This window comes from Erithacus rubecula (genome assembly GCF_903797595.1).
Source record: "Erithacus rubecula genome assembly, chromosome: 4".
Classification (NCBI taxonomy): Eukaryota; Metazoa; Chordata; class Aves; order Passeriformes; family Muscicapidae; genus Erithacus; species Erithacus rubecula.
This window is the reverse complement of record NC_136686.1, coordinates 16,058,761-16,080,225: the sequence shown is the minus strand read 5'-3', so window position 1 is coordinate 16,080,225 and position 21,465 is coordinate 16,058,761. Positions and strand designations below refer to the sequence as shown.

The 21,465-nt window shown below is 44.8% G+C and overlaps 1 protein-coding gene and 1 long non-coding RNA gene across 2 annotated transcripts in view; both read right to left on the bottom strand.

Annotated features, from left to right (window-relative positions):
- TBXAS1 (thromboxane A synthase 1) overlaps nucleotides 1-1,883 on the bottom strand; it is a gene marked incomplete at its 5' end in the record, with an annotated part of 235,184 nt that extends 233,301 nt beyond the window's left edge. Inside the window, 2 exon segments of the mRNA XM_079304104.1 lie at nucleotides 1,785-1,811; nucleotides 1,814-1,883. Coding sequence (XP_079160230.1) covers nucleotides 1,785-1,811; nucleotides 1,814-1,883 — 97 coding nt within the window.
- Nucleotides 1,884-3,079: 1,196 nt separating this feature from the next.
- Nucleotides 3,080-12,268, bottom strand: LOC306801239. The gene is made up of 3 exons (XR_013774029.1): nucleotides 12,130-12,268; nucleotides 10,369-10,444; nucleotides 3,080-3,634 (listed from the first exon to the last, which is right to left on the bottom strand). It is a non-coding gene; the product is annotated as an uncharacterized lncRNA (long non-coding RNA).
- Between the last annotated feature and the right edge of the window lie 9,197 nt (nucleotides 12,269-21,465).

Genomic DNA, 21,465 nt, shown 5'->3' with positions numbered 1-21,465 from the left:
GTACTGTCCTTGTACAGAGAAACACTCAAAGCTCAGCGAGGCTGCAGGCATAAAAATCAGGTATGATCCCTGGTTTTTATATTAGTGCTGTTCACATTTAAGAAAGTTTTTTGAATGTGTAGAGAATGCTTTCAGATTGAGATGCCCCTATGAACTAATTTCTATTCCAATTCAGATGTGCCTATAAATTATTTTCTATTACAAATATATCAGCAGTGCCACTAATTGGTCTATGAGGTACAACTTGGAAAGCAGCCCATGAGACCTCCCCATGACGGCTGCTGGGATTTTTAAGGTAATGGATTAACTGGTAGAAGGTTTAGAACTTCTAACCAACACCTCTAACACTAGCTATATCATCCTCATTTCAGATCTGAGGGCACTGTGTTTAACCTCTCTGTATGTTTGACACATGAAGGACACCAGCTCTTCAGCTTTCTGCCTTTCCGTAGGACAGCAGTCCTGATGCCATGCTGTGCAAACCCCACACACCCAAAACTGTATCTCTCACTGACTCAGAGCTGACAAGCCTCTCAACAGGAAGGGAATTGCCTCCTTGTCCAGTTCAGTTCAGTGTTTGGAAACTTCTGCAGAGACCAACAGCAAAGTTACTTTACTGCCATTAAAAGAGCAACACAATTCCCAGCAGAACTGGGACCTGCCCTTCACATCTTCTTTTGGGTGGCATCTTTACTAGGAGGATCTCCTGTCTTCACTTCCACCTTTTTTTGTTTAAATAGGGTCTTGCATCAGTAGTCTTAGCTAAACACTCCCACTCTGCTCCCACAATTTTCAGCCTGCCCACTGCCTGCTGCTTCACCCCAGAAGCAGTAGCTGAGAACCTGTGACCCTGATCATGAGTAATGCATACAACAAATCTACGGTCTTCAGTATAATTAACAAATTATTTGTAGGAAAGGACCACGGAGTATAATTGTGTCATTGAACCAAGTCTCTATGCACAGGGCATTACTATCTCATGTACACTTAGCCCTGGGAGGTCTGCAGTGTGTCCTTTCGCAAGGTATTTACCACAACTCTGGCGAATTTACAGGCAGCTGCAAGCACCAACAGCGAGGCTGGAATGGTTTCCCAGGTGCCTGCTTGCCAGAGGATCACAGCCAAAATGTTCAGAAGTGTTCTACCTTACCCAGGAAGCAACTAACCCATTTCTCCTCCCTCTGCTATCTGACCACCGTTCTGTTTTATTAAGCAGCAGGGTAGAACGGAAACATTTCCAAGGATTTTCACTGTAGTGGTCTGAACAGCCCGAAACTTTGAGTTGCCTCCGGCTGGGCAAACAGTAGATACACGGGAAGAAGGAAATGTACAAAGGCAGAGTCTATTGCAGCCACATAGGCAAATGTGTACTTGTCCATTTCTCTCCACTAAGACCTAGAAAGTCAACTTGAAAGGAAAAAATATACTTTAAAAGCAAGCTTAAATTCAGCAAAAAGCTGGACTCTGTAAGACCCTTATTAGAGAAAGCTTTACAGCCCCTCTAGGGGAGTGGGATCCTTTTTAAAGACTGAATGAGTATTTATCCCACTAACCTTTACCTGAAGGAGCCAAGACATCTCACCACGGCTGCGGGGGACAGTGGCACCTCTCCCCGACCCCACACGCCGACACTGCAGTCAGCGCCGCCAGCCAAGCCAAACTCGATGGCTCTGCCCAAGGATGGGCACAGGAGCGGCATGGCAAAGCCTCCCGGCCAAAAGCACGGGGCAAGGAGGACGAGGATGGACCACAGGATTGGCACAAAAACCCCAGCAGATCCTTACCTCCAGAGGTCTCCCCTGCCTCCTCAGCGGCTCCCGGTTGGGGAGCCAGCCGCAGCTGACCTGCAGCAGCCTGAGGGCAGCAGCGGGGCGCGGAGCCATCGCCGCCTCCCACAGAACCGACAGGTGCTGGCGCAGCTGCCAGGCAGGGCCGCGGGACTACAACTCCCAGGAGTCCTCGCGCCTCCCTGCCCCGTTCCCCTGGGCTGCCCCCCGCCACGCCCTCTGGGGGCTGTAGTTCCACCACCATCCCCAGCCTCTCCGGCTGGCGTGCTCTTGCTGGGAAAGGCTTTGCGTGGCCGCGAACGAAGACAATACTCTGCGACCTTCAGTATGTTTCTTTTTTTAAAAGTCTATGTATGTATGTCTGCACTACAAAGAAAAAATAAAAAGAGGTGCAAAACTCAGCAAATAATTTTATCTCCAGCCAGGGGAAAATGGGAAGTTAGTGTACTTCCAATTGTCTTTCTGTTTCTGATGCGGGTTCTTTGGTTTGCTGTGAAGGGAGAAGGGGAAAAGTGGAAAATAAAAGCTCATAAGCAAGTGTTGCCAAATAGCTTTGCAAAATCAGATGGGAAAAAATTTAAATGTTCCCATACACTAATTAGTTAATGACTGGCCTCAAGCCTGCAAATGTGCCGATACTTAACTGTATCCTTCACTGAAGTGAATGCAATTGAATCTCATACTCCAGTTGTTCCACAAACTCAAGGCCTCTAGAAATTATAAGTATGGGTTAGTAATGCTGAGATTTTAAAAATAATTAAGGGCTTATCCACATTGGGAGTTGCTGTGGAATAGCTTCTCTTGCGTAACTCCCCTTCCCTGAGCTGGACATGTATTTCACACTAACACTGTTTTATTCTGAATTAGTTGGCCCTTTCCAGGCTTTCAGTTCACAAGCTACCTTTGCCCATATTGATGGACTCATGCAAAGTAAACCTAAATTGCATGTTCTGTTTTTACCTTGTGTTCAAGCTTTCATTTAGGCATTTGTTCCCAAAAACTAGGCATTTCTTTTGAAAACTAGAGGTGCAGTTTCTCACACTGCTGCCCTGAATTTGGGAGACCAATAGGATCACTAAATGCCATGAGACTCACAAAAATTGGGAGCATGGCCCTATTTGCCTAACTGTGTATGTTTGTTTTTCTAACACAAGGCTGTGAAAAGGAGAGAAAATTCTTCTTTCAGAGTAAAATCTGCTTAGTAATTAGTCCTTGGGAGTAGCAAGTTTTAACAACACTTCACAGAGAACAAAAATTCATCATCCGTCCAGAATATAGTAAAAGCTTCAAAGTTTTGCGCAATTTTTATTAATTGCATATGCATTAAAAAATATCAACAATGTTGATGTACAATGAGCCAGAGAAGTTCTACCAAGACCAATAGCTATAAAACCCATGGATAAATCAACAGGTCCCCTTTACTTGAGGTGAAGAAGAGGAGAAGGAAAGGTCCTAAGCAACAGGAAACAGTAAATAATAATAATACACGAGTGATGCAGGAGGTTTTAGCGTCCTGACAGGTGGTACCCATAAAGATTTCTTATCTTCCAGGCAGGACCACACCTTGACCATCTCTGTACAGTTGCAGGGCAAGGTTTCTAAACAAAGAAGGCTTCCCAGATGAGGAGCACGTGATGTAGAGGCAGATACTGAGTCCTGCCAGACCTTCAGAGGACACACACTGCTCCGTGGCTTCCACTCTGAGGCACAGCCCAGCTCTGCACGGGTCTGAAGGGAAGCTGCAGGACTTCTGCACCCAAATCAATCCACTGAATGGCTTCTGGATTCCATCTGGCCCAGGGAAGGGTTTAGCTGCTTTGCAAGGCACTACAGCTCATCTTGTACTTCTAGGACAAATTGGCAGCACATGAATAGCATGCTTAAGCCATAACCCGGATAAGCCTTCCAGGATAATTGAGATTCTACAGTATGTGACTTTTTATAGTAAGTTTTCATAGACTTGCTAGAAAAATGTGAGTTTTGACCTAGCACTTTTCATTCCAAGAGTTCTGAATAATCTATTTTAATGCAGGTTTAGAAAAGAAGAAGAAGAAGAAGAAGAAGAAGAAAAAAGCTTTTTTTAATTCAATTGATTAATTACCATCATGCAATTTTTATCAGAATGTCTGTATCAAAGCAGATAGATACATAGAAGAGCTGGAATGGATTGCTTCCCGAAATCTTGTGGCATTAAGAGTGGAGTTATGTTTGCTTTCCTTTTTTGTTTTGAACTCTCTAGCACTTGTTTGACTGAGGCAGCTCTCTCTTAATAAAAATGAGGTGTAGGAGAACTGCTTTTGTGAATGCACAGGGTTATTACTTATTCCAACAGGTATTTTGCTAGTTTCTGACCTGCATAAGTACAAACACCATGAATAAGTTTATTGAAACTGCTAAGGTCCATCTAATGTTTTAATCTTCCTACTTCCCTAAACAATAATGGTCTCAGTCATCTATTATTTGCAAGAATTCACAGATAATATCAGAATAAAGAGGAAGCATGGATAATACAGCACAAGACCCTCCTATTGTTTCACTAGAATAGGGAAATCCACTGGAGACTAAACTTTCTATAAACACTGGTCTGACACTGGCTGCCCTTCTTCCCTCCCTGAGGAGCCGACTGATGTGGGGAAGCTCAGCCCACCCCATTCACCTGACTGCCTGTAACCCAGAGCTGACAGACTTGCCATATGTAAGGGACACAGCAGGATGAACATGCTTCTTTTCCCATACGGAAAGCAGACGCAAATTCCAGGTGCAGATGATTTCCCAAAAGCAGAAGGCAGGACAAGAGGAAAAAGCATTTAATGTCCATGATGCCAGAGCTGAAAAACCCTTTCATAGGGGAGCTGTGAACATCCTGCATCTTCATGTACAGAGAAGAGTAAGCCAAATTCACAACACCATGCAGGTTCATACGTAGCAAAAGCTTTCCATGTTGCTTTCACATTTTGAAAAAATCAGAGCTTCCCTCAGCCTGTTCTCTTAAACACCTAGTAGGCAAGGGAAAAATGGAGGAAGAGCCAAAATAATGTCGTTCCAAAATGCTGAGCAGCAAAGCAAAGAGCCAAAGGACTCCTGTTTTCCCTGAACACCTTTCACAGCTGCACTCTGGTTTCCTGGGCACTTGGCTGAGGCAGCAGCTGGTGCTGCCATCTCACTCCATTCCCACCAGAATCTCGATGTGCAGCTTCAGGGGACCTGCAGGGTATTTCCATTGGGTTTGACTGACCACAGGTGAGCAGGGCAATCAACTTCCCAGCCAGCAGATCACGGCATGCACAGTCCTTATTTGTAACTCTGATGACATATTAGAGGCTAAAATAGAGGCAAATTCATAGGAAAGCAGGGATCCAAAAATAAGGGCTGTCCTCCCTCCTGTGTCTGCTCTTCTCTCCCTCGGCACCGGGGCGGACAGAAGGGGCAGGATGGCGGCGGGCAAACGGCGGAGCTCCGCATTGCTCTTGCCAGCAGATGGAGCAGGGCTGGCACGGGAAGGAGAGCCATGGCAGTGGGAGCCTTCCTGCTCTACCCACGCCTGCCCCCCTCCCACGAGCTTCTCCTGAGCTACACCGTCTCCCCTTTCCTGCAGGAGGTTTCTTGTTCCCTGTCCTGGCCAGCGGACCCATCCCAAAGGTCTCTCCCGAGGAAGGTCAGCTTCTGCCAGGGCTGCCTCCTGCAGTGGTGCCGGCAGAGGGCTGAATTCAGCAGTGAGGGCTATGAGTATGAAAGCATCTATCTCTGCTTCTCCACTGGTGTCTTCACGTCCATGCTCACACTCACAAACACCTGCTCTTTTGCCTTTAAACTGTGAACTACTGAGAGCAGACAGAGATCCACTACATAGCTGTGACCACCTTCCATTTCTTCTGAACTGGTTCAGTGTCACTGTCTCTAGCTGTCAGAAGGGTTATTTTCCACTCTTGTGTTTCTGCTGAGACTAAGCCAGGATCAACATGAAAGATGGATATGTTCATGTCAGGTCAGCAAATTAAACCTTGTGAGCTAAGAATAACCAGATTCCAAAGGTGAAAAAACAGAGATAAGGTGGACATGGAGAAGTACTGTTTTCCTGCTTAGCCCTGGACACAGGAATGAATGGAAAAAACCCATGTAACCCTCCAGCTCTCCTTAGAGCTCCTCTCCACAACCAGTTCCCCTTACCCCAACACCCATTTCTTCATTTCTTTAATTTATTTTTTTGTCAGATTGTGAGATGCAGATTCTTCTGTAGGTCCTACACATCCTACATATTTCAGGCTTTTAAAGTCAGAGATAATCATGGTTGTCCCTTGATAAGTGTCTTGTTCCCATCCCAAGATTCCTGCAGATATGGATCACACAGGGGTGAGAACAAAATGAGCACTAGCCACTGCATTTTCATCTGCCAGTTTGAAGAGGACATGTCAGAGTCCAGCTCAAGCTGTGTCAGAGGGTCAGTTCTGCACAGGTAACTCCTCTGCAGGTAGCAGCCTCCTCATGGCAAAGCTGCCCTTCTGTGGACTTACACTTAATGTAATGCCTAGCTCAATGCCTATTTTTTCCATAGATAATGATATATAGATATATATATATATATATACACAGTAAATGTGGACAAAGTTGGTGATCCCTGTGTAATTTTACAAATATTGCACGTGCACTGGCTTGATAAAGGAGAATAGGCTCTGATGGCAGGACAGTGCTCAGTGAGCATTATAATCAGGCAGTTTAATACAGATGTAGTGCTGCTGGTAGGGCATCATTCAGTGTACATAAAGATATAAAGATACAGCAAACTATACAGAATATATACTTTGGCAAAAGGAGACATTTGCAGGTAACTCCAATATCTACATTGCATTCTTCCTTCTTTTGCCTTTCAGTTTTCATTATTCTACTTTTTGGAATCAGTTCATTCTTTCTCAAAATAATTGGAATATTTTATTCTTCTCTTTTTATATTCTTGTTAAAAAGCATCTCTTTTGTTTATGTCACATATATGATCTTCACCATCATTAATTAAGACATCACCTAGTATTATGCCCATCAGAGAAAATCCAACATTTTTAAATGGAAAAGTACATCAGAGTCTCAATAGTCTACAAATTTGAAGCCAGATGATAGTTTTGTAGCCCTGGTATGTTCCAAAACTGCCATTCTGGTGTAATTTATTTTAGTTTATTTATAGAATAAACCAGAGATGACTGAAAATCCTCAAGCTCATACCTGAGAAAAGACACCAAGAAATCACCATGGATTGTACTCTTTCTCACACTTTTTTAGGGGCAGAAAGGAATTTTGTTGCAGAAAATGCCTTTGACATAAATGTTTGAGTGATCTGCTACATAGACAGTAAAGAATAATATTTTGTAAGGTTTTTGTGGGGTATAAAAGTCCAAGGTTGCCCAGTTTCCTAATAGAAAAAGCAAAATATCTCAAGGTTTGAACAGAGGCACCATCTGACCCCAGACTAAGTGACTGTGAGTGTGAGTGTGAATGTGCAAGTCTTTCTGTGTGTGTGCACACTGCAGAGGGACATTCTTTGCTTCAGTTCCATTACAATTCCTTTAAATATTTATTTCTGGAATGTAAATTCTGCTGAAAACTGGGGCCTTTGCTCTGGAAAAAAACAGACCATCACCTACCACGGGTGTTGTCGCTCAAGTGAAATAGCCAAGTCCCTTTTGGAGAAACAAAAGGATTTGGTTATATAAACAAGTCACTGCACTGAATTATAAGAGTGGGAAAAAAAGAACAAAAACCTGCTGACTGCTGGTTGAACTACTCCTTGGCTACGTGTGAACTGAGTTTCTGCAGATCTAGCAAGAAGCAGGAGCAAAATTAAAATGAATTGGTTACTAATAGTGGAAATAGTCCAGCAAGCACATTTACAATATGCAGCACTAAGGATGGCTTTGTTTTCAGATTGGCTTGTCTTTATTTTCAATGTAAAGCATTAATAAGCTTCTTAAGGAGATTGGGGATGGGAGAAAACATTGGCTGATCACCTTAAAGCCCAGGAAAATAAAAAAAGTTCTCAGGTTGCTGGATGAAATAACAAACTAGGAAGGGTTTATACTTCTTACACTGCTATGAAAGCTTTACTTCTAGATCATTTCCAGACACCAGAAAGTTATTAAAATCCACAAAGGGAAAAGAAATTCTACGTTTATATGAGATTTAAAACTTGTTTTGGGACTTCAGCTTGATACTAGTATTCAGGAGAATAAACCTGTAGTGTGAAAAAGCTAGTCAAAAAGAGGAATCAAGGACCAGTCTAGCACTACAAACACTTGGGAAGGGATTTATCAAATAATATTTGGGGTTACACCTTATTCTGAAGGATCAAAACTGGACCAGACTGCTGTGGATAGTACCTGCACTCAGGCTCAGGTATTTGTATCACTTTGAACCCTACTGTCATTTCCAGGATATAAATAGGCTTGGAAAAATCAGATTATTGGAAGGATTAAATTGGGATCAGTGTCAGTAATAATCTATTCCTTTGTGCTGACACCAATTGAAACGGAAAGTTTGGGGGAGGGGAGTAATGCTATACAACATTGCCTATGGATCATGTGGGAATGAGGAACATAAACAAAGGGAAGGAGGGTTAAATAGCACAGCTCTCATATGCCCAACAGGCAGGGTATACATAAAGCCAGAGAAATCCTCCCTGGAAATAGCATTGGCCAAAGACACTGTCTCACCAAAGGCCAGTAACAGTGATGGAGTGCCAAAACACACCAGTCTTTCTAGTTCGTCACACTAATAAAATCTGTCTGTGCACTGTGCTTCCACATTTCCAGTCCCACCACTCCACATGCTTTAAGAGCCACAAAATCAAACAGAAATCATAAATGAACTTTTTTTTTTCTTTTTTTTTTTTTTTTTTCCCAAATCACATTGCCTGAATCTTTTCCCTATAGTCTCACTCCAGTTATCTCTTAACCAGGCTGGAAAAAAGGCAGCAAGTACCTGGCTGTGTTGTCTCTGGGGATTCTGAATTATCCCTGAGGCTGAGAATGTCTTTTGGTCTCTAAGCACCAGCCCCTCCATCACCAGATCTGTGCAATCACTTCACCCAGCCCTCTTTGAGCCATCCCCAATTGCAATCCATGCAAGTGTTGCCTACATGAGAGCTAAGTGAGCAACATCTGGCCTAGGTTCTTTATCATTGACCAAAATACACTTCTACAAGTACAATCACATTTATTTGGCTCTTTTGATAGAGGGTCCATTCCTGGAAATATTCAAAGTTAGGTTGGACAGATCTCTGAGCAACCTGATGTAGATGAAAATGTCCCTGTCTGTGGAAGGGGAGTTGAAACATGACATTTAGAGATGCCTTCCAACACTAAGCATTCTGTGATTCCTTGGGAAAGGGTATTTCCCTGGATAGGAGTCTTTATCTTTCCCCTGGCCACTGAGTGGAGGTCTGGGAGCTGGTGGTGGTGCATCTCAGGTCTTTGAGCAGCTTTCTATAAATACACCCAGCTATAAGCAAGATGGTGGTGAGAAGAAATGAATGCAATGTTTCTTGGAGTAAATAAGACTTCACTTGTACTGCCCAGTGACAGGGGCAAAAACCATAGGGTAGGCAATTCCCAGCATTGTTCCCAGGTGATTTTACAAAAGTTTTCTTTAACTCTCTATAGAATGCATTATTTGGGCTTTTTTACTGTTGAAGAAGAAATGGTTGATATTTGGAATTGTGTATTTAGTTTTGTCTCTTCAGAGGCTTCCTCATAAAAGTGGGGGGTTTTCACATTTCCCATTGGATTTGGTTTTTTTAAAATATGCATTTAAATTTCTTCCTCTATTTCTTTAGATACAAAATGCAAGCCTCTGCATCTACAAAAATCTCACGCGCTTCTCTTTTCTCTCAGTCTTTCAGATTCCCATTTTTACTTCTGCTCAGTCAATTACTCCTTTATAATTATTTCCCTCTTTATTTACTGGGCACGTGTTTTCCCCGGGAAGCCTCTGCCTGCTCCTTGGTGTCAGTGTAACCTGACCCCAGCCCTGCTCGCTCTCTGTGCACTTTCTGGCGTCACGGAGCAGCTCTCAGCAACCAAGCATCGCTGCCTTGCTGGCCCTGGGCGCTGCGTGCCCATTCCCTGTTTTCCAAGTGCACCAAAGCATCTGGAAATGCTCTATCGTCCCAAAAAGAGCCTGGCCTCAAGTGGGTCGTGAGGCCAGAAATCCTCATAGGGCAAAGCAGGAGGGGCAAGAGAGCCTTGGGAGGGCGAGGAAGGGAAGGGCATCCCAAGCATTGCAGCCTCCATCCCTTCACCTCCCTCTGCCGCTGCCGAGGAAAACAAGCTGGCAGCAATGGCATTTTGTGCTTCAAAGGGCCCCTGACGAGCACGTCACTGCTATTTGTGTAATGGGCTGAAATTCTTGAATGAGCAGTGATACACAAAGGAAAAGTCTCAGCGTAATTACTGATCCTTACAGCTTTTCATTCCTGAAAATTTGAGGGTAAGGAAATAGCTGTGAGGGTAAGCAGGAGATAAGTGTTGGTTCATGGCACATTCCTTATTTAAACGTTTTCAGCATGTCCCGGGGTTGCTGTCCAATAGGCAGGGCTTACCAAGGATGTGATTCCTTTCTTCTTCATCTCTAAATCATCAAGCTTTCCCCTTGGACATCAACTAGAACCATCAGAGCTGCTAAAAAAAAGGGGGAGAAAATTTTACACAGATCGTGCATCACAATTTCCTTTCTAACTTTTTGTTTTAATTCTCATATTTTAAAAATTAGTTTTGAACACTTCTTTCTTGAGGTTGTGAGAAAATTTCCCTTTAGCCTTCTGCAATCAAGTAATAATAGAAACAAAATATGTCCCCTTCTATATCCACATTAAATAAATTTATGCCTGTCTCACTTAAGAACTAGCTGCTACCGTGACGTGCATTTTTTCATCTCATCTCCACTTTCTTGTGGGTTCATATTAATTTCTCTGTAGTGGTAGAAATGGAGTTCCAGGAATGTGTTTTTCTCAGAATCAGGCTGAGACTGACTCTCTGGCCACAGCTTTGGTCAAGTTGGTGAAAGGGTTGAGTTTGTCTGAGAAGAAAACTGTTTCTTTAGCACCAGTGGCCAGAAGAAATTCTTCCCATTAGTGCCAGCCAGGCTCCAGCAGCCCTCTGCTTCATGGGAGTTTCTTTCTCCAAAGGGATGAAAGTTTTCCATGCTGACTGACTGGGACACCTTCTGTGACCCTGCACAGGCTGGGAAGCAGCACCTCAATTGATTTCAGCTCTCCCAGTTGATGCAGTTTGCTGGATTTGGGGAAAGATTCTATGGAAGAGTTCAGCAGCAGCTGGTGTGTGGGCTCCACTCACAGTGCCAGCAGCCACAGCACTGCTGCACTGGGTCACACACCACCAGGATGGAAGCAGGACAGGATCCAAGATGGAGCCAAGGGTACAGGCTCACAGGCCAGGGCTGCTCCACAGCAAAGCACAAACCTCACTTTTTCTCAGGTGCCCTGCATCTGAGCATGAGCAAGAGGACAAAGTCTCCAAGTCGAAGGGGCCAAGCACTGGGGTGGGAAGAGCAGAGTCCACGTTCAATAACTTGTCTGCTTATCTCAATACTGTACCTGGCACCAGGGCACTGTGGTGATTGGAACCCCATAAATACCAATGACAGATAGTAATTAGCACCCCATACATACCATCAACACATGATCTTGCCACTAGGAAGCAAGAACAAGCTTTTCACACCCAACTGGCTGAGCAAGCTTGAAGGTGAAAATAACAGGAAGATGTAAAAAACACTGTTTGGAAACAGATCTTCCTTTGGAGTCAAACTTTTTAATGAAAACAAAGCCTAAACCAGCAGTCTTGTACTAGTAGCCTTTGGGTCCAAAATGCCCTAAGTCCGTCTATATCTGGCTGATAAAAGGCTAGTTGATTCATTACAGCCAAAGGCTCAGCTCCTAGGAATGCACAGTGCTTAATATTTTTTCTGGGATCTCTTTGATCTCTGCTGGAGGTTGAGGAGCAGGCTCCAAATTATAAAGTATTTTTGGAATTATATTGAGACCATTTTTCAGAAAAGTCACCTTCAAGTCTCCAAGATTCTCTCCAGAGACAGAGGGATGGTGGAAAAATTCTAGCACAAGAGTTCTATCTGAGGAAAAGGAATAAGACCAGGCTTAACGGAATGGTAATCCAATCCACGTTTGGACAAACACTTGAATGCGGACCTAGGACCTAAAGTTTTCTGCACACTAAACTTAAAGCACAAGTTTCTATGAGGGTAGATGAGCTAGAGGAAGACAGGCATCCTACACACAGCACACCATTCCCCCTCCACACAGAGCCCTTCCCATCCCCCCTCATACCTCAGTGTCCAGCAGGTCTTTGACTTTGTGCTGTCTGCCAGGTCATGGTCACATTTGCCAGGTTGCTGGAGAGCTCCTGCCATCAGAGCAGTGTCTGAGAGTCTGCTGGAGTCTGGGGGTCTCCTCATAATAGACGGTGGTCAGCAGGACTGGAACCTGCAGTTCAGTATCTGACAAGTGCTCTGGCAAAGCAAGTCATGGAACAAGGAAACTGCCTTCAGTGTAATTCTAATAACTTCCCCCACAATACTATAGAAACGTAGAAGATGCTACATTCACTGACTGCATTTACCCAAGCATTACAAAATATTAAATAGCATATTTAGCAAAACAAGAGCTTTCAGGTATTCTCTTTGGTAGGCAATTGTCAAGGGCAGAGCTGCATGTCAAGTTTGTATCTGTGCTGAAACCTCCACTGACTTAATTAGGGTAAAATGCATGAAGTGTAGTCATTATAATCTGCTTTGCAATGACACAAACATATAAAAGCCATGTTCATATGACAGGAGTGTCCAGATTTTGCATACAGGCCTTTGACAAGATTTGGGGGGGGAGAAGAGGAAAGGAGAGAAGAAGGGAAGCTTGTAAGAATTTCTCAGCTTATATTTCTAAAACCCTTGGAAACAGCCGCTAAGTATTTCGCTGCCTCCACCCTTCCCAGTAGTCTCATTATGGTAAGTAATGTTGTACATATTCAAAAACTCGGGTTTTCATGGGGCTGCCTGTGCAGGGGAGCCAGCAACACAAGTGGTGCTGAAGATCTCTGCTCCCAAAAGCTGAACCCCAGCACTGGTGCCCCTTTGGCTCCCAGGAGCATCTCTGTTTGCTTTCAGAAAGCAGCTTGAGCTTCTGCCTTAAAGTAAAAGCATATCATGACAGATACTCTAATCACAATGTCTAAATATAATACAAGGGAAGACAATTTAAGAGAGCTCAGATACACTTTTTAAATCAACTGTCAGGAAACTGACTGTGGCTTGCTGCTTTAGAGTAAGATTAAATGAATCAGTCTCACCATTTGAATGCGTGGGAAGTCAGAGACAGCAAAGTGACAACTAAGGACAGTTTATTTATAATTGGGCCCTCCTTCTATAGCTATTTGTGCACAAGGCCTGTGCACTAAGCACAAAAGTACCTGCCCTTTATGTAAAATTACTCTCAAGGGCTACGTGTATGTCAGGTAGATGCCTATGCTGGATTGGCTGATTACAAAGTTCAGGTAATTATTGGACTGTCCAGTGATGTTTGGGAAAAGAACACAGATTATTATGCAGCAGCTTCAAAAGGCTCTGACTCCACGGTCCTTCAGCCAGGAGTCTTTCACAACAAGGAAGAGCCTGAGCTGGGCATTGCTGCCAGGAGACATCTGGAGGGACGGCATGGGGACCGAGGCACCACCAGTGCAGCAGCTCTGCAGTCAGGGAGGGTCTGTGAGGGCTGGAGGGCAGCACTGAAGAAACGTTGAGCAGGGGCCTTTGATACTTAAGCTGCAGATCCCCACTCCTTGGGCTGAAACACTTCTGACTTTAACCCAGAGGTTTCCAAAGCAGGACTCACCGCCGAGAGTCAAGAGTGCTATAGCTGCAGTTGCAACCACGAGCTCGGGAGAGATTCAGTAGTTTATGGTACTGATTAATGAGCCCAAGTGGAGCAGCATTGCAAAGAGAAAAGGGTTTGTCAAAGGGAAAAAAAAGGTGGATTTCTCATCTCTACCTCCTCAGGATGTGGTCCCCACCTTTTAAAGTGTCATTCTGAGTGAGCGAAAGGCAAAATCCACAAATCTGAGATAAAGCTGCTGAGAGAAGTACCAGGGAGTGGCTGAGTCCCTTGGAAAAAGTGCAGCATTGCTCTTTGCACAACCCCTAGGTGGAAAAGTCAATGGAATGAAGCTGACCTCAAGCTTTTATTCCTCCCCACTTTGGCAGGCTTTAGTCTATAGCATCAGCCTGCACCCCTAACTGGGGAATATTATTAAAATGACATTAAATATTAAGAGAGACAACACAGCATCTCTCTCAGTGAGGGAGCTCCTGACACAGCAATCTCTTCCTAATAAACTGCCTTGACAAACAATTTACTTATGTTCTTATTTCAATTAGAGGAACTGCTCTGCAGCAGTAAGGGTGAGTGTGGCTGTTATTTTGAGAAGCAGTAAATATTTAATCCTCTCTTTCTGAGTAGAAGAGGGTGGACAGCAGGGTCACAAAACAAGATCTCATTACCACAATTTTTAAAGCTGTGATAGTCACAGGTTGTGACTAATCAGAAAGCACAATGCTTCTGTGTCAAACTTTCACCAACAGCTTAGCTATTGGGACATCACTAACAGTGATGGACATCATGGCCAGGTTTGGCTCTCACAGGGCTGGGAAAAGGGATAATATCCACTGCCTAGCCAAAAAGATGTAAATACTAGAAGAGTTTTCCACCCCTGGCCAGAAGGATCCCGCCAGGCTCAGGGCTGTGTTGTGGCCAGCACTGCATGTACCAAATGTACTCCTTGGAAACAGTACCCAAACACACAGAGCCCCCAGACAGATCCGTGGGCAAGTCATGGGCTCAGATCTCCAGGCTCCAGCTGAGCAAGGGAGTGGTGCAAAGACAGGAGAAGGACTGCTGCAAGGAACTCGGAAATTTAAAGCAAAGAAAATCTCCATCTCTGCTTTCTTGGAAACTTTGCCTGCAATTTCAAATATTTTCTGTTGACAGCACGAAAGACGTGGAAGTAAACACGTGTGCTTGTCTTTGAAACACTGCTGGTCTGATGGCCATTTTGGGAAGGGGGATAAAAATGTTTAACTTTGGAAAAGCAGTTGCTTTCCAGAAAATCCCCTGAGGCTCTCTCTACACAGGTTGGAAGCCACGAGGTTTCTGTCAGCACATCCGTACTTATCCCTGAAGTATAGCACAGAAGATCAGCTCTGGCAAAGTGCCACAGAAAGTTTTATTACCTTAAAGTCACTGCATTTGTTTTATAAGGCCTGACCAAAATTTTACCTCAATCTGAATTTTTTCTTTTCCCATATAATAAAATGCCTCTGTTTGAAAAGGCTGTTTAAGAGGCTGAAGAGTAGAGGGAAAACCCTTCCTTTGTTGCTGAAGGCATGTCTGAGATGAAACATAGCTGCTCTTCACTGGAAAGGCCACACAATGGGATTTTCAAGGTGAAGAGTGAAAAGGAATAAATAAAGCTGAGTGGTGAGGGTGGGGTACATGAGTGGGCCAGGCAGGCATTGCCCAGTAGGAATTTGGCTTGTAAATCATCCTGTTAATAACTCCATAGAATCTGTAATGATAGGGAACCTCACCTAATGCCTCATCAAAAAGTCAACACCCTGCAGAACTGGGCATCCCTCATACAAACCCCTACAGCACTTCTTATAGTGAATCACAGACTTGCATGTAACTTTTTCTTTCTTTGAATGTTGCCCTTTTAATCTGAAAAAGTCCCTTCCTTTCCCTTTAACTGGTGTTCAGAAATGAATTGAAAATGGGCATTAGAGATAAAATTTCAGATCCAGAAGCAGAGAATTCGGAGTGCAAGATGATTCCTTAATGTGTGCATCCGCATCCCTGCAGGAATGATTTGAAGTCTGGAGAATGCAATTTAGGAAGCTGAGCCAAACTGCCCAATGAGTGGTCATATTTAGAGCTGCATATGTGTCCAAGGGCATCACAGCACCACCAGTACCAGCAGAGCCACACAGGCTGGTAGGAGCTCAGGCTCTGCCCACGGGGCCCTGCTGATGCCACTGGCCACTTAAAAGGTTGAATTGATGCCGGCAGAGACTGTCCCTCCTTTGGAAATGGGACTTTCAGTAAGACAGAGAGTGTGAGTCAAAGTTTAGGGCATACACTGGTGGTTTCACCAAAGGAGAATGAGGAATTGCAAAGTGAAAACAGGGTAAAATTTAGAAGGAGGTAATTTGAAAAATTTCCTGGTTAAAATTTTGAAAAAAATATATCGGGGGAAAAAGAAGTATGGAAATATCTTTGTTTTCAGCAAGATACAAGGACTACATTTAATTTTTTGTTGTGTAGAATAGGATTTTTTTTTCCTTGTTCTAAGTGTACAGCTTTTAATGCAGCTTTACCAGTGGAATAATTAACAAAGCCTGCATCACAAATGTGGTGCTCTCAGGAGCAAGATACTGATGTGCCCTTTCCCACTGCAGCAGAGGTAGGAGGGTTTCCAGTGAGCTCTGGGAAGCAGGAATCTCTCAGGAATTCCTCAGCACAGCAAATGCACCAGTAGGTGCTACTGGCGATTTTCACCAGAAGGATTTTCTTCAGTGAGTTTTATTCCCTTCCAGCCAAGGACAAACCTCTGACACTAGCCCACATTTATTGTTTGAAGACAGATTGAAATCTCGTGATTCTGACATCGTTTTATTTTTAATTTCCACACTGCAAATGTCAGGGGAAAAAATACCCTAAAAATTATACTTCAGAAAAGACTATAATTACTTCCAATTAAATCATGGCCCTGGTTGTTTGAAAGACAACCACAGCTAGAATTTCATTATCTGATAAGCACTTTTCTTTAAAATATATTTCAAAGTTTCTTTTATTAATAATAAGAAGAAAGGGATCCAAGATCCTGCAACAATACCTGAGCCAACTGCAAAAGCTCAACGATGGGAAATTGTGTTTAACCCCTCAAACAGAGAGGCCACGCCATTTTTAGGGCATTCATTTCAGCGAGACTCCTGCTGGGGAAGCGAGCTCAGGAATGTGATCAGATGTGGTCAGGTTGGGTGAGGTGACCCAGATCCCTGCCTTCCCCAGGGCACTGGTCAGGCTGTGCGCTGGCATCGCACCTTCCCTCCATCCACAGCACCCAGAGCGCTTTACAGCATCTGTCCTGCTGCTCCTGTCTCCATCAGGGTGCATCTGTTGAAGCCACTGAGGCTTTATCAGCAGCATCTGGTTTCATAGTGGGAATTAAGTCTCATCTCTCTGTATGCCTGTGCTGCAGATCCATTTGTTGCCCCCCGAAAGGGGCATTTACATCACATGAGCTGCATTGAGGAAGCCACTGATGTTCAGACTGAGTAAAAATATCTGAGTTCCTGTAAAGCCTCACTTGCTGGTGCATGGGATAACTGTGCTGTAGGTTTTTGTGGTCTTATTTTGAACTTCAGCTGTGACAGAGCCATCAGTCCCCAACCCCACTCAAGCATGCAGAATATTTTCCATATGTGTTCAAAGATAAGGGTTTTCCCTCAGAACCTTACAAAATAAGCAGTCACGGTCCCAGCCCAGTACACTGGCTGTTTTTTGATGTGCTTGGAAGTCCATCTGGATCGTTTGCCGCGAGGAAGAGGGATGCATGGGCTTGAGGGAAGGAACAGGGGGGCATCCACAAAACACTTGCCTGCAAAAAGGCTTGTATGTGGAGGGATAGGTGACACTGAAGGCCTCAGTCACTAGCAGCAACCCAAAATCCCTGTCACGAGGGACAGGATTTTCTCCAGGTGATGCCAAGAGGCAGCCTATTGCAAGTGCTGCTAATGATGATCCTTGTGGGTCCCTTCCACCTCAGAATATTCTGTGATTAGCAGAGATGTAATGAACATATCATAGCAGGCTGCCTAGGAATCCACAACTTGCACACAGAACAGACATTCCTGCTATCCATGGAAAAATCCTTTCCCAAATATTCCACATCTCTCCACAGAGAGTGGCTACTCTCTGAGCTAGTCTTACTAGGTGGAAAGAAATTAAAAATTGCAATTGACTCACCAGTAAAAATATGTGAGTGTACCCTGCAAATAATGTAGATTCCTTCAGCACTTACCTAATAATTTTGCTTTTAATTAAACTGTCCATTCCCTCACTGATTTACATTTTAAAAGAAAACAACTGTGTGTATTTCACTGGGAAACCTTCCCCTGATGTTTTAAAAAACATATTTTGCTTTGCTTAATGTGAAAGATTTGGGGCCTGATCCTTGTTAACAATTTGCTGAATTCCAGCTCCACCATGAAGGCAAACAGGTATGAAAGATTCTCACTGAAGAGGACATGCTCACCCTGTGTGCTTACAGGCTTTCTCTTCTGCTTTTTGGGGGGGAATTTTTGGTTTGTTATGTCAGTGGTGGTGGTGTTTTTAATGCATCATACAATACAAAGTACAGTTTTAGGCTCAGTCTCTCCAAAGAAATAAATAAAGTGGATAGACACTGAACCAAGAGAGCTGGGATCCACAGCCCTCCCAGCTTTGGGGAAAGAGGAAAAAATTGCATCTCAGCAGCAGGCACCCCTGGCATGCTCTTGGCAAAAGCCAGGGTTTAGCAGAGGCACCAAAGAAGAGGAGGTGACACCATCGTAATGTTTCTGGCTCTGAGAGACCAAAGGGCATCTTGTGTCCACTCACACACCCCCCCCTAAAATGGGAACGATGACCAAAAACTATGTTTTAAAACTCATCCGCCTTTCTTCTAAAACTTGACTTTTGAAATCTGTAATAATTTCTAAGGGAAAAGAAAAATAAGCCAAACTCCCACCAGCTCCAGCTAGAAACACTAACTCCTGCTGCTCCCACTGCAATTAAGTATAGGCTCAGGTTGTTACCCTGAGACACACCAGTGAAACACTGAATGCCTTTCTGGAGGAGTCACATGCCAAGACCACCAAGATTTGCATATGTGGAGCAGAAATGGAGCTCCTTCGAGGGCCAGCCCAGTGCTGTAAGAAGGCCACCCCTCTTTTCTCTGGCTAAGTGCCTGCCACCACCCAGCAGCCACGTTGGACATAGCTGGGCCTGCTACTGCCTTGGTGGCACACGATATTGCATGACGTGAACATGCTGAGCATGCCATGTACCTGCACCCAGACCAGGGCTGTGTTTATGGGAGAACCAAATATGCAAATGCAGAAATGAAAAAAACCTGCAGATGAGGCATTAAAAGGTGCTTCTCCAGTGCTGGTTTGCCATCCTTCCACAAAGTGAAGGGGACAAAGAGAAGTTGAGGTGGGAAAGTCTCTCAGGATTCAAAATTTCAGTGACACCCTCCTGCAGACGCAGGCAGGAAGAGAGTGGACCATGATCTCTCCAGCAGAACAGCCTTGCCCCAGGGCTGTTGCAGCTGCACTGGCTCCTGACAGGTATGTTCACACCACAGCTATCTTCACACCCACAGGTATCCTCACACCACAGCTCAGGGACCCAGATAACAAAGGGTGTAACAGCCGTGCATGGATTATCAGTTTTGGGGAGAATGGAAAGAAGGTTGTAGGCTCAGAGTTGGGCCATCTCCAGAGTGCATCCCCATCTGTTTACTGCAGTGGGGAAGTAGAGCAAGGGGTTGTACCCCCTTAGCTCAAATCGTGTGCCCCAAGTCCTCTCTGAAACGTATACTCAAGGAGAGATCCCTGTGTGAGCTGGAGAGGAAGACTGTGTCCAGTTGGCAAATGGGAACAGGGACAAATTCCTGCTCCCTCTACATGCCCACAAAACACCAGCATTGTCTATGCATCATGTTTTCACAGCCAGTCTGGGGCTGAAGTTAGGACCTGTTTGGGCGGGTTTTTATTTGCCAAATGTGGCCTCATTTGGCAACAACATTTAAAAACATGTAAGATCAGAACAATCCTTGTTGGTGAAAACGTGCCCATTAATTTTCCTATCTTGGGATCAATTGTAAGTGGATGAGAGTCTATAATGTCCTTGGTGATAATGAACCTGAGAGGCATTTGGGAATTGTTGCCCTGGACCAGCCAAGCCGTCCATCAAGTTCAGTACCTTTTCCTTAAGACAAGCAGACACATAAGACATAACCTGTACTTTGAAGCCAACAGGTTTAGCATTTGCCTAAGTATGTCAAGCAGCTTTGGATGTTCCTGTGTCCCCCTTTGTGCTCTAGCCACAGAGCCAGGGGCACCACTTCCATGCCCAGGCCACACATGGTGAGTTCTGTAGACATCTCTGATGACCCCCCCCTGCTTCTTTTCTTCTGGCAAGGAGTGAGTTTGGTTTATATTTTAAGCTCCTGTGTCACGCCAACTTTGATGGATGTGGAGTTAATACAGACCCCACAGTCTACAGGATACCAGGGTGAAAGAAAGAGAGAAGAACCTATCAGTGCAGTGTTACACTGCAGAGACTGGTACATCTGCCCCCATTCTGCAGCTGAGGAGAGTGAGGGTGATGTGACTGACCTGGAGCCACGCTGCAGCAGAATGCAATGCAAAGAAGTGAAGCTGGTTTCTGTTGCAGCCTGCTCCTCTAGCTTTGTCCTCTGCTCTACTCCAACACTTCTCCAACACATTTCCACATCTCCTCTTGTGTCTCCCCCTGCAGGGAGGCAGGCTGGGATCAGAAGCATCAGTAGCCTTGGAAAGCAGAAAAGGTTCTCCATCATAAAGAAAAGAGCAGTGCAGAATTACAATCACGAGAAACATGTTTTTCATAAAATACGAGGCTTTCAACTCGTGCCTAGAGCTGAAGGGTTGCCATAGCTAAATAAAAGAGGGACAAGAAACAAGTTCAAATCCTGTGCCTGCTGCCATCTGTATGCTTGTCCTCCACCTCTGGTCTGGACTTGCCCGGTGGTTCATCTTGAGGCAGGTCCTTTTCTTACCAAGATTTAGTGATGGTTGATCTCGGGATCACTCTCAAAATGAAGTAGGACTGAGACAGGAGCAGGTTTTGCTCCCTCTGCTGTACATACTCCTCCAGTGCCATCCCAGCCCACTTTTGAGCCCTCCACCACCTCCACCAGCCCCGCGTGGCACTTCCCGACACATTTAAAATGTATCCTCAGCTGCACGTTGCAAACAGAATGCTAATGGGGCTTGAGACGGCTCTCCTGTAGTTTCAAGCATTTTTCAGGGGAGGGAGAAAAATCATGCAAAACACTGAAGATACCTTGCAAACAAGATGGCCCACAGGAGCTTAGGGATCACATCCTCGGCAGCGCAGCGTGGCCATCCTGCTCCATCGGCTGGGCAGCACGCGTTGTTCCCTGGCCTGCTTTTATCAGCCAGGGCAGGCACCCGCAGCACCCCGACACAAGGGCCAGGCTGCTGGAGCGCTTGACTCACACTGAAATCCCAAGTTAAAGTTACCTCTTGCCTCGTCCTCGAGACATCAGTGGGAGTAGCCGGGTGTTGAGCCCTGCTGCGACCAAGTGCTGCGGTGGGAGAGGTCTGGGTGGCACCAGCAGCAGCGAGAGGCAGCGTTTTGGGGGTTCAGCAGGAACAGCAGGCACAAAGGGAGTTACGTCTTCACCGGTCCAGTCCCAGACTGCTCATCTGAAAGGAGCTCCAGGCAGGCAGATTCAGACGGCTTTTAATGCAGGATCACAGCCCGAGGTTTTGTTTCCACCTTTGC